The following is a 13,816-nucleotide window of genomic DNA, read 5'->3' on the forward strand; positions in this document are numbered from 1 at the left end:
GTTCAAGTAATAAACAGCAAAGAAAGTTTAAATTGAGACTTACCACGGGGCACCGTATATTCGGAATCCTTTAACTGTTACCTCTGAATCTTGTAAGTAAATACTATTTGTCAGGAGTGACTGAACATTGTCAAAGTCCTCTGGTTTCAATTTGGACACAGAGGGAAAGCGGTAGTAATCTTGTTTAACAAGGTCTGCCATGAATTCCTTATCAAATGTCAGTTCATGATTCCCAGCAATCACTATTTTATATTCATATGGTAGGTTTCCTGAAATAACAAAAAAGAGGACTTAATTAGCACATTTTCCTCCCACACCAGCATTGCCAGCACAATAAGCAGAGAGCCAGCAGTGACAGAAAGAAATACCCAAGGTCTGTGTGCATCTCCGTGTTGAGCAGAGGTTATTAATACTGCTTCTCTTCCACTGAACGAAACGGTGTTAAAATGCAAAGTAGCATCACACTAAGCAATGTCATAACAAAAAGTATTAAACAAAACACGCTGGTAGGCACCAGACCAGCTCCAAAGGTGACAGAAAACACCACGGTTCCCTTGCTTTCAGCTGGTGACACACTGATTTCGATTAGCCAAAGGTGTGACTCTGAGTCCTACCATTTAATTCACAGGACTGGGGCAGAAGTGACCTGTGAGATACCTCAGGCGTGCGAGTGGGTGGGCAGATCAGAGATTGCAGAATGCCTCACCAGTATGCTGTGAGGGTACCAGGCACAGGGTACTGAATTAGGCTGCTGGTGTTGTTGTTTTTTAAATTATGCCATTATTCGGATGACTTTGTACAGAACCCAAAACAATTAAGAAGTGGCATTTACTCCCAGACCTAACCTGTTCTCCAAACCTCCAACTCACTTGCAATAGACTTTTATATTATTATTATTATTATCAACTGTAGTATCTAATTTCTGTAAGAAGTACACAGGTAGAAGAAACCATGAAACTCAACCAAATAAGACAAGGAAGGAAAAAGAAGATGTGGTTAATTCATTTACTGTGAAGGTCAGAAATAGAGTACAGGCTTGATCACCTCAGGTCACAGCAACTATTTCTGTTGTTTGGAATGAGGCATGGATCAGGCCCATGGAGCCAGATTTTTGGAGACAGATTTTCAAGCACTTCATACCAACAACCAGTGACAGATCTTCCAAATAAACATAGCGGGTACTGAGCTCCCTTAAAAATATCGTTCCATACTGTGGTATCTTTCCAGAAGTTAGGTTATTTACAAAATTTACAAAATCTGTCCCATTGTGACTTGCCGAAAAAACACACGTTAAGTTTGCTTCAAAGCTAAAACCAGGCTCGTGTCTCCCTTTGACTGACTTCACCATAAGCCTGATTTTCTAGTCATAAACCAAATCATCCGTTTTGGTGTATATTTGTAATAAATATTTAGAAAAGGTTGGGTTTGATGATGTGGTTTGGTTTGGGGCTTTTTTTTTTTGGGGGGGGGGCATTTTTTTGGCTTTAGTTTTGTTTTTTTTTGGTTTTGTTGTTGTTGTGGTATTGGGTTGTTTTGGGTTTTTTTTGTTCCATAAAGGCAGCAAATGTATGTTGAAATCTATGGGTCTGTCTTCCAGTTCTCAAAAACATCTGCCTCAATGAACACAGAATCAGATGCTAGATGTTTCTCATTAATACAGTTCTCTTAAATAGATGTGGCTTTGCTAGTTTCAAACTCATCTTTCAACTTTCAAAACTGTTTGGGTTTGTGTTTTCTTATTTTTAAAGTAAGTTTCAAAGTAAAGCTGTAAGTATTTACAACAGGATTAACTTTGCCCTAAATAAGATTTAGGGGAAACCAGTCAGGAACCTCTGTTTTTCAATATTTACAGCACGGAAACACGAATTACGCAACATACGTATATAAACATCATCTTTGCTAAATTATTTAATCCTGGACAGAAAAACAAAAAGCTATAAATCCCTTGAAAAAAACACGCAGATATAGATGCCTTACATCTGAACAAAGTGTAGATCATGCATATTCATAACTCTGCAGTGCTGCGTTAGATTAGAAACTGGGGGAATGCAATAAATGCTCTTCTACAGTTTATGCCTCACCCCTTTCCCCTCTTCCCTCCCATTCCCCATCTCTGCTACACGCTGCTCTGCAATTCATTTTTATTTAAAAACTCGATGTGGCAGGTATCTACAATTCCTGCTCTCTGTGACTCCTGGGCACAAGGTAAAATTGCTATTTTCTCCTCTCTCAGGAAACATAAAAGTTACCACTGGCATGAAATTTGATACACTCGTCATAACTATCAATCCCTCAAAACAAGCTAGATATGATTAAATTCTTGGAGAAGTAGGATGGAGAAGTTAAATTCAGGTTACTGCCAAGTTATCAACATTTGCCAGTTTTAGCAAAGAAAATGTCTCATTTTAATGGATAAATGTCCAAGTTTTACACTTTCTCCCATGTATTTGGGTAGATTTGAATATCAGCGCATTTTGCTGGTATTATGTCCAACTACATCCAGAACATTTTGCTTAAGTCTATGGTTTTTTATCTCAAAACCTTGAAAAAGAGGGTTTACTTGAAGACACACAGGACACCAAAGGACAAACCAATGGAGGCATCAGTGATTATTTAAAACATATGAATAAGTCTATGTTTTTTTATCTCGAAACCTTGAAAAAGAGGGTTTACTTTGAAGACACACAGGACACCAAAGGACAAACCAATGGAGGCATCAGTGATTATTTAAAACATATGAATGTAACATCATATGTGTTATATAAGCACCTGAAATCAGTAGGGATAAAGCAAGCAGTATTTACTGCAATTAATGTCAAGAGAGCCACTGATTTTATTGAGACCAAAGGGAGTTGGACAGTGAGCGGTGCTGGCTGTGGGTGCGAGGGCTGCAGAACCAGGTCCCCCCCCCAGACGAGATGTGCTTCACTCCGTATTGCTACACTTCACTATTTACCGCAGGATGGGCACCAAGGTCTGACCAAGCTCCCCATCGAGTTCCCCAACTTCATAACCAGGCACATTCTGTTTTCCTTTTCTGGAGCTGTCTCGGGAGCTAGCAATGAGCAACACCGCTCACCAAATGCAAACGCATCAAAAGCCAGGCACAAGCAAAGGGGAGCAGCAGGAGGAAGTCTCATCCATTTCTTTCCTCTTCCCTGAGGAAAGACTACACAGCACTAATCACAGTAATCAATTACCTACAATCAGATTAGCTGTTTACTTTCTGAAAGGCCCTGTGGCAGTGCACAACATTCACTCTCTCCGATACAATTACTGAAATATTTTGGCATGTTTTCTTTTGGCGGTCCTGCCCTTTGTCTACAATCTGCTGACCTTCTGTTTTTAATATGGAAGAATAAACAGTCAGACACAGAAATCCCCTACTCCATGGTATTTTAGCTGCATCTTGACCAGATTAATCTCTGCACATCTACATCTGTGCTGTCTGTACAGAGAGAGACGCCGTAGCACAATACACAGGTTGAAAGGCATTTCCTCGTTTTCCTTCACTACATTTTTTTTTAGCTCCATTTGGTCTTTATTAGTCTAATTTCCTAACTATTAAATTTTCCATCATGCTTCAGTAATATTATTCATTCTAATTTATACTGTGGATCTGGAAAACAGACAGAAGAATCACTTTCCAAACTAGGAAAAGAGTTTCATCTGTTTGCTGGGATGAGCACTTCAGAAAACCCAATTATCTACTCCCAGGCTAATAACCGAGTTTAAATTAAAAATACTTAAATGTTTAACAGGTGAGATCAAAAGCCTAACATTACAGCTGTGAAGTAGAGTCACTCATACTGGAATATTTTAAATCCTATATATTTATGTGTATATACACACACAGTGTGCGCCCATATGTGTGTATGCATGTGTGTAACTTCAATATATATATATATTTTTTACTTTGGCTAAGATATTTTTCAACATCTGTCCTCAACAGTAGAAGCAAGGGCACAATGTAATAATTGATCAAGAAAATATTGCAATTAGACAACTTGTTCTCTTCTGGAAGACAGAAGGTCAGTATCACTCCTGCTCAAATAAAAGCAAAGATAGTTAACTGTGAATAACTTGTAAAAATTGAATTGTTTAGAGTAAATACATTAATCTGAGAGTCTCAGAAGATTTCTGAGACTTCTTGTTTAACAAATCAACCCTCAAGCTACAGTCCCATGTACCTTTGTCCCATAAGCATTCATCCTCAGTCCTGTGCCACCATGTCCCTTTGCCAGCACTAGGATTTGGTGGCCACAGAGCACAGTGGATCAGGAAACTGATCGAGCTGAAAACTGATGCAGCAAAAAAGGAATGAGGCTCTGTGAACGCTGTTAAGACAGGACTTCTTTTGCTGGCTGCAACCACTTACATCCCTTTGAAGTGTTAGCTGAGCAACAGACTCACTTTTAATACACCTACTACACAGGACGAGGGAGGAAGCCGAGGGGGTAGGAGGTTGTTGGGTTTTTTTAACCTACGTAAGTAGGTGTTTCAGTGGTTTTTTAAGTTCACCTTAAGTACTTGATCCTAGGAGTCCTTAATCTGTTGAACAACTATTCCCGTTTTAATGGCATGCTTCATACAAGCACAGTTTAGTCACACAACCCAAGTTCTGTAGAGCTGCCAGACATGAAAAGGAGTCTGACTGGCAATGAATGTTAACTGCTGAGTCCCTATAAAAACAGAAAATCACATTATTTTTTGACTACTGTTACCTACAAAACCCACAGGGAAGTACGTGAATGAGAAATAATGTGATACTAGTGGTCTATATAGCGGTAGAAACCTGTATGCACATACAAATGCTATGCAAGTGCTTTTGATGTGAAGCTCTGAATATGCATACGCATGCATTAACTAGTCAAACCACACAACACTTCCATGAAACGTGAAGGGTTTTCATGCCCATTTTGTAGCCTCATAGACCCTTTGGCCATATGTTGAGAAATGGGCTGAGAAACCTTGAAGTACAAATCATAGTCCCTTCAAAAAGAGGGAAAATCTGTGCAAGTGAGATGCCTGTGCAAGTGAACCATCTCCAATTTATGGTGTATTACACATGCTTCAAAAATGAAAAACTGCTCATGGAGCATTCACCTATAACCAGCCACATACACATCCAGAGACAAACATTGAAGGAGCAGATTTTGCATTGTTCCCGTGAACTTCCAGTCCCCCCAGCAGCGCAGGCTGCCATCAGTGGCCTGGCCACAGCAGCCCATTGATGGCCAGCGGGCGAGGGCAACCAGCAGAACCGGCAGCTGGCCAGCAGCTCTGCAACTCCTCACAAAGGCTTCCCATGGTAATTCCACTGCATCTCAGGGCCATGGTTACTCTCTTTTCCCAGCATTTATGGCACGGTTGCAACACACACAGTCCCCTGTCAGCTTTTTAAAAGAAAGACAGAATATCTCAAAGGCTTCGATTTCTCCTTCAGCAGCAATGAGTTAGACTGTGTAACTGCAGTTATATAGACTCAAGCTTTCCAATGATAAGCTGGAGTTCTCTCACCAACAATCAACTGCAGGTACTGAGATCCAAAACTGGGTAGGAAAAACAAATGTCTTTTCTAGGATGAGACTGACCAATTGACTGTGAAAATATTCTGGCTATTGTAGTCAATCAATCTTCACAAAAAGTCCTCAATGGAACAGCTAAAACTGATGTCAACCAACATACTGTCTGAAAATGTAACCCATTAACTTCTATTCATTTTACCTCTCTGTGTCTGTAGAAATCTACAGAATGAAACAATCAAAAACAAAAAAGCAGGGAAATAAAAGACAGAACATGCACAAAACCAGAACATGCTTCTAAAGAAGCACAAAGTCCTGAAGTACAAGATCTCTCAAAATCTTGATGAAAAATATTCTACCAGCTTTTTAAACTATCATCGGTTCAGATGCTACTTTTTTCCTTTTTCCCTCCAAAAGAAAATTTTGGAGAAGGAAAAATAAAGGCAAAACACACATGGGCAACACAGCAAGAGGAGTAGATGAATGATAGTTTCACTGTTTTGCCTTTATGCAAAGAAAACATCAGACCACAGCACAGGGAGAAGCAAAGGCTGAGACCTTTGAATTCCTGTGATAAATCTAAAGCTTGTACATTAAAGCTCCCCTTTGTTGAAAACGCTGTTAGACACAACAAAACAGAAATGTTAGGTAAGTGCAAGCTCTGCCTCTGACCTTTCACTCTGTAACCGTCAGGCTTCATTAATTTTCACAAGGCCTGACAGCTCTAGCGTTAATACTCACACTTGCGGATCGAGCCACACAGCAGGTTCAGACTGCTACCTTCTCCTCTGAAACTCATGCATTAGGATTTTCTTCCATGCTGGCAATGGAAAACCAAGTCTAAGAAACATTAAACACAAAAAACTACGTTACAATAATGCCAAGGTTGAGTCATAAACCCATGAAAGCAAGGAAGTATTGAGTGAACCTTGGCTCAGCACTTATAACAGCCACGCAGCGCCAAGGTATCAGCACACACAGTCCTCTCCGAGCCACCGCAGCTACAGGCGCTACCGAACCTATACGGGTTAGGAGATGTCTGATACTGTGGAATGAGCGGTACCTAATGCCAAGTGCTTCTGCTCATTCTCTCTCCCATAGGTAAACACAGTGAATTTCACACAACACCGGGCATAACATTGCCAAGTGCAGTATGAACCCTGCAGCAGAACCTAGTTAACTCTGGGTCTGCCTTAACGATGCGCTGACATTGGGAACAATTCCTTGCTTTTATGTATTTATGTCTCAACCATAACATTATTCTAATGTAACTGTTTGTGATTAATATCCTTCTCCTCTCTGCTAAAAGGAAAAAATGTGGCACAAATAAGCAACAACCTTTTGCTTTACTTCAATGTTCCACAGCTTCCTTGGCATTATTCCGACATAACTTGTGTTGGGTTTTGATCTCAAAGTTGTTTTGAATTCCACTGGGCTACTGTTATTGAAACATTTTTTCTTGAACTGTGGAAAGCTTCACTAAAGTTTTATCCATTGATACATGACATTTATTTGTTTTGAAACAGACAGAATCTGAAGTTTTTGTTTAGTCTAATCTCAAAAACAAAAGAGCCTCCAGATTTTGCAGCTCACAGCACTGCCAACTTTAGGTGTAAAAAGTCCCATAAAAACTGACTTTAAAACTATGAAATTTGAAACAGAAGGAGCACAGATTTCCCTGCTTGCTAGTCTCTGGAAAGGCTTTCTATTCAGGCTTGTAATTATGTAACCTAAAAGATGGAGCTTTCAAGGCGGGGGGGGGGGAACCAATCACCTAACTTAAAATCAAAAAAGCTGACAGCTATGAAGTTGCCTTTAAATTTAGCAAATTCTGAAAACAACACCCTCACTGGAAATTGCAACAGCTTTTCAAAAATGTTTCTTGCAGAAATGGTAGTTCCCGCTACTCCTCTCTTTCCCATAGCAAAGCCATACATAAAGGACTACCACGACCGCTTTGGTGCCCTGTGTGCACTTTCAAATAAACCCTTTAAGTGAAATAGTGTTCTCTTAGGAAGATACGTAACATTTTCAGGCAAGAACATCTTTTGTCTGGCAGAGCTGAAGGGTGTTGCCCTAAACAGGATTACCCCGTATTTACGCTTATGGTGAGATTTGCATCTAACTCCCTGTAGTTTAAGGTCTACAGAGCATGCATATTGCAAATAGAAATATGTTATATTTTGTCCAACAGAATTTTACATTTTCTCTTGCAATCAAGATCTTTATATACCAGGGCTGACAAGTTTTAGGCCAATTTCAGCTCATTGTGGTTTCGAATGGCTCAGATCTTGAACTCTGAATACCAAGGTTAAGAGCAGGAACAGAACTCTGCCTTCACAGTGCCAGTGGGGCTAAGCAGAAATGTTCTCCTTGAACTTGATTACAACTAAATTGAAAAGGAACATTTTTGGTTACTATTACATTAAGTTAAAATATAGAAATGAACTCTAATACTATCTAAATCTAATAAGAAAAGTCATCTCCATTTCAAAATTTTCAAAGCATTCTCTATAAATGCATCACAGATCAATTTACATGGTACTTTTGCCAATAAGCAAAACAAAATCACAGGTTCCAATTGGCTTAACTCATATTGAAAAGTGCGAAAGCAAATGCTAGAAAATGCAATTACTGCAAACAAACTCCATTTTCTCCACTCAGGAGGGAATTTCAGGGAACATTTTGCTGCCTTCAAATAATATTTCTAAAGGCATCAATACACAATTCTATTTTCTTTTCATAGTCCCCCCACACCATATAACCTAATCCTCTAGGAAGAAACACACCAGATTTTGAAATAATATATTGGTTGTTGATATTACCTTGTGCACGCACATATTGTATCAATTTAAACGATCTTTCTCCATGAATCTTAAGAATATAAAAACCAACAGTCACGGTGTGACCCAAACAGACTGAACCTACTTCCCATAACATACCCTTTGTCTCTATAATTTACAATTCCAATTAAGTCTTTTTTTTTTCTAAAATACATGAATAAAAGCCATCAAAAATTAGGTCATCTTGAAAAACAATTATAGAGAAAGTAACTACGCTAATAATTATCCCAGACAGTGTCTTGGTATTTCCATGTACACACACTCTCACACTGCAAAAGGCCAGCAAATGCTATGGACAAGATCTTCCAGACAAAGTAAAATTTTTATTTTAGAAGAGAAACAAGTCTGAGTGTCGATTCTTCACTACTTACTGAAGGAAAACTTACTGAAGGAAATGAGAATTATGAATGCGGGACCCAGATCTAGATTCTGTCCCAATTTTTTATGCCTTACTTCCAGGGACCCTTATGCGAGCAGCAGAACTTCCTTTTCTGTCCACAGGACTGAGAAGCACATCTCTATCAGGATACTTCCAATATCTACCTATCTTAAGATAAACAAATAAATAAAACAATCAGGGAACGCATATAATCACCAAAAACAATCTCCTGTTTCTCTCCTCTCTGAACTTGTTCCCATTATGTGTTTTCTGATTTTTCAATTAAAGTCTTTGAGGCTTACAACGCACAAAAGCAGCAGGCACATGCCTCCCTCTACCTCGCAACCTGGTAAAGCCTAGTCAGTATTTCCTGAAAAAAAATCCCTCCAAATGCCTCCTTTTTTTCTGTATCCCAGGAAGATGGTCAGAGCATTTCTTATGAGAAGAAAAATCTCAAATACAAGAAACTTCTGACAACTATTTCTTTCTATAATACAGCATATTTTACATAACTTCTCAATTTTTATACATAGAAGTGAAATTATTCCTTTCAAAACTTAAGATTTTTGAGTGCATTGTTGGTAAACTACAAAACATATTGGGGCTCAGGCTTAACTGACTACCAATACTAATGGAATGTAGATAAATTCACATAATGATAAGGGAAAAAATAAGCAGCAGGGACAGCAAGAATAATCACAAGGAAAATAAACTGAAAGGAAAAAGAAGAAATAAGATAAAATATTTTCTTAATATCCTTAAAGCTTTAAAAGTATGGACTGCTGTCTAAAAGCAGCTTTTTAATAACTGAGAATGTAACATTCTCCAGTGTACTAAAGCTATTAGCTCCTTTTGAAATTTCACCCTGTTATCATGTTTTGTGCTTTTACTTGTAAACATTTAAGAAGCAACTTTGATATTCAAAGGTATTTTTAAACATATTTTCTGATGGCAATGCTGTTATCTATTGAGAATTATTTCTTCCTTTTCGAAATTGGAAGGGGAGAAATCTAAAATCTGAACTAAACTCCACTTCTAGATGCAGCCCAATATGCATTTGACAGCTCCATGTACTGTACTTCATAGAATCACAGAATGGTTTGGGTTGAAAGGGACCTTAAAGACCATCAATTTCCAGCCCCCCTGCCATGGGCAGGGACACCTCCCACCAGCCCAGGTTGCCCAAAGCCTCATCCAGCCTGGCCTTGAACCCCTCCAGGGATGGGGCATCCACAGCTTCTCTGGGCAACCTGGGCCACTGCCTCACCACCCTCACAGTGAAAGATTTCTTCCTAATGTCTAGTCTAAATCTACCCTCTTTCAGCTTATTTCAGAACTACCTCCATGGTCCTTTCCTGAAATCTCTGAATTACACAGAGAATACAAACAGAAATTACAGTCAACTAAAAATATTCAGGGAGGTCTTTATGAACCTCCAGTATTATTTTCTGAATCCCACGTTTAAATTTAGTATTCTAAATAAACCTAGACATTCCACGATAGTCTTTCAAGACGAACTTGGATACCAGGAATCTCCTGAGCCCTGTAAGGAAATTCCTTTTAATAACCCAGCCTACAGAGAGGTTTCTTACCTACTACAGGAGACAACCAAATCACTCCAGCTGTATCATGTTATTACAAGGAACTGAATTCCTCTTATGCAGGTTTTTTTTGTTTTTCTAGCCACCTAGAATTGCCCGAGTTGAATGGCACAGAGCCTCAGGTACCTTCCTCATAAGTTTAAGCACATATAGTAAGTCCAAACACTAAAAAAAATAAAAGAGAGGGAAACTTGAAGCCTGATAAAGGTCTAGAGCAATAACTATGGAAATTGGTGCCAGTGATTTCTGAGTTCCAAATCTCACCCTCCTACTATTTCTTGCCATCTCCTCTCTTCCCCTGGCTTTGCAGAATTCAATTACCAAATTATTTATGTTACAGCATCCCAGGACCTCACAACAGACAGTTCAGTCTTAAGTTTGTTAAAAATCCAAGGTGCTGCTCTTTGAATTTCAGTGGACAAACCTATGCTGAAATACCTCCTAATTGTCCTTCCAAAGACGGACAAAACAGATGAATGAAGAATAGTATATGTAATGTAAACTCCATCCTGCAATATGAGGAGTTTGAGTGCTTCATTGTGATGGAATTCAGGTGAAACTTCTCTTTCCTATCACTGTTACCACCAGTACATTGGCCCTTTGCTGTAGCCATCTCTCCTGCTTTGTAAGTGTAATATTAAGCAGCTAACCTACTAAGGTAGTGAAAGGTTTTTAAACCAAGTTAAATGGATATGTGAGATTTATAGTACTGATATCTGTGCATTTGAATTTACAGTGACATTTTCACAAGGTGCTGCAAAATCTGTATGATGCAGCATCTGTAATTTCCTTCTGTGTACAGAAGTAAACCGAAGATTCTGATCCATGAATAAATACTTCTCTGTAATTAAATGCTATAATTAACTGTTATGCCATGAAAGATTTGCAATTTTTCATCTAGTGTGCCTTCTGCAGAGTAGGGTCTCTCTTAACTTACCCACTTTAGCCATCACTTACAGACTGAAAAAGAAAAAAAAAATAAAAAAACTGCCATAAAAAAAAAGGAATTTAAAAACTGCTGTAAAAAAAAAAAAAAGAATAAAAAACTGCTGTAAAAAGGCATGATATGCAGACCTCAAGTTTTGCTGAATAAAGCAACAACCATAGTTAATCAGAGCTGGTCATTAGGACAAAGCACTAAGAGAACAGCTATTTCAGTCACTTACACAAAGGTAACAATTTATTTCTTATTTATATTCCTTTCTGCTAAGGTTTTGCCCTTTCACCTCAAAGGCAAGCATCATTGTTTTCACAGCTGGCTTCACGGAAGCATTTGTTTATGAATGGCTATATTGCTTCCACTATAACCGTGCACACATTCTCTCTAGTAAGTCACTCCCAGTGAGTGGACCAGGACCCATTTTAACATCTACAGCCCAAGCTGTCTGTCACCAGAGCAGTGGCTCTTCCGTCCCCTGTCCCCAGGGGCAGCCGGGACTGTTCACCAGGGCATCCCCATCCCCTCACCACCCCTGCTCCAGCAATCCCTCCCCGCCTCTCACACTCCAGCTAACTGCACAGGATCAGAATTTACAGCCAGGAGACTGCAAATGGCAAACGCCTTTCCCTGCGGTGTCAGTCTGGAAACTACTTCGCCTGGGGTTTTATAAGGCGACGTTAGTCCAGGACCTTTGCTCTCAGGACCACGAGCATGGCTACAGCCACATTATTTTATTCCCAGTGACCACTGAAGCTCGCAGCAGAGATGGAGGCGAGGAGAAGGAACGAGCTCCTTCCTCACAATGTCTCCTCAAGAGACATCTCCTCCACAGAAAAGCAGGAAACTTCACGGTTGCATTGCAGCTTTTCTGCTCATCGCTCAGGAGCGAAGGCAAATGTCAAATGCTGCTTAGGGAGTGGGGAGCCTTAAGAGTAACATATGGGGGAGAGCAGCACAGGTAAAAGTATGGAAGTACGGGTAATTTTTTATCATTTGCAGCTCTGTTTGAAATGGAAACTCTCCGTGTTGGCTGAAAAAAAATTTAACAGCAACATTCAGGAGAAAAGGAGCTCTTGCACTCTGATACCCAGCCCGCCCTGTAATATTAAAGATTCCGGTTCATTAACAAATATGTACATAATTCTGAGGTCTTTAAGGTTCACTTATCAACAGTTACAGGAAATTCAAAGTACAGTGTGTTCCTGAGCTCTCTTTTCTTAATTTTATTAATTTGGGAGGAAATTAATCTCTGGAAAAAGCAGGTAAATCTCCCCCATTTCAGTCCCTGTGCTCTCACTTGTCCCTTTCTCCTTTTAAGCCACTGTCCTTCCCCCAGTTTGATGTTATTTTGTTCTCTTCTGTGTTGGCTTTGCACCTTCTTGCCTCTCTTCTTTCAGGGCTGTCTCCCATTGTGCTGCCTTGCTCCTTCTCTACTACACGTACCACCAACAGCCAGTGTGGGTCTGGTAACCGTCACCTCGCGGCTGGGGCGCAGGACAGGAGAAGGGACCAGAACAGCTCAGTGGAGTCAGGAGCTGGAGTGACCAGAGCCTCCAGGCGACCGCCAGTCCTGAGAAACTCAGTTCCCAAAGCTGTGGAAGGGCCACCACGAACCGACCCACACGTGAGCCAAACGCTGAGACACAGGACATGGCAGCAGAGCAGGTGCTGCCAGCCTGGGTCTTGTAACCACGCTCCGGAGTAAGCCCCGTTATCCACACTGCCATGCTCAGGATGACAAAGCAGGACAAAGAAAACTCAAACTCCCGTTAACTCTGGAAGAAGGGGTTCTCTTCTCCTTTTTCTCCCCACCAGCAGTACCAGACTGCCCACAAAGGTAACACCCATCCTCTGAAATCAATATACTCCCCAAACACAGTCAATAACTATTTCAAGCTCTTCTAACAGGCACGAGGGAGGTGGATGGGAGAGGTGGAGTTGCATAGGTCTTTCTTTCGCAGCCCTTTTGTGCCAAGTCACATCACTCCCGATATACAAAATCCCCGCAGCACTACGCAAAATCCATGCAGAATTTGTCCGAGCTCAAACACTCAGCTGCAGCCCACTGCAAGAGGAGGGTTAATTAACAAGCTATGCAGGCTGGTTAGAGCCAGCTAGAAGCAACGATCTATTTTTCTTTAACAAAAAAAAAAAGTCAGTAATTCTTGGAACATTTATTAACCCCCTAGTATAGGCAATTACGGTAAGATAAAGGTCTGCCAGTCTTGCATTAACGTAAATTGCTGCATGTCGTTTTTCTACAGCATAGTAATGTCCACAACAGTGTGAATAACGCTAACGTTCGATTTTTAAGCTTGATTCAACACCCCTCAATCTAACATTTTTAGCAGATCTTCACTTTCAGTGGCTGACCACGAAAAAAAAATCATTTTATACAACCAAAAAAATGGAGGATAACATTTCACCGAGATACTGTTCTGTAGCTCAGTTTACGGTAATCTCACCCATTTCCTAACACGCAGAACTGAAAAGAGGAATGTGGAGTGGGAAGCACAAAACCCAAAGAT

The 13,816-nt window shown here is 40.1% G+C and overlaps 1 protein-coding gene across 1 annotated transcript in view; it reads right to left on the bottom strand.

The window, feature by feature from the left end:
• LOC104465166 (metallophosphoesterase MPPED2) overlaps positions 1-13,816 on the bottom strand; it is a 98,449-nt gene that overhangs the window by 43,689 nt on the left and 40,944 nt on the right. Inside the window, exon 3 of the mRNA XM_010078104.1 lies at positions 44-269. Coding sequence (XP_010076406.1) covers positions 44-269 — 226 coding nt within the window. The remainder of the gene's footprint in view (positions 1-43; positions 270-13,816) is intronic.

The sequence above is a fragment of the Pterocles gutturalis genome, unplaced genomic scaffold (assembly GCF_000699245.1).
Source record: "Pterocles gutturalis isolate BGI_N339 unplaced genomic scaffold, ASM69924v1 scaffold25128, whole genome shotgun sequence".
In the NCBI taxonomy this organism is placed as follows: domain Eukaryota; kingdom Metazoa; phylum Chordata; class Aves; order Pterocliformes; family Pteroclidae; genus Pterocles; species Pterocles gutturalis.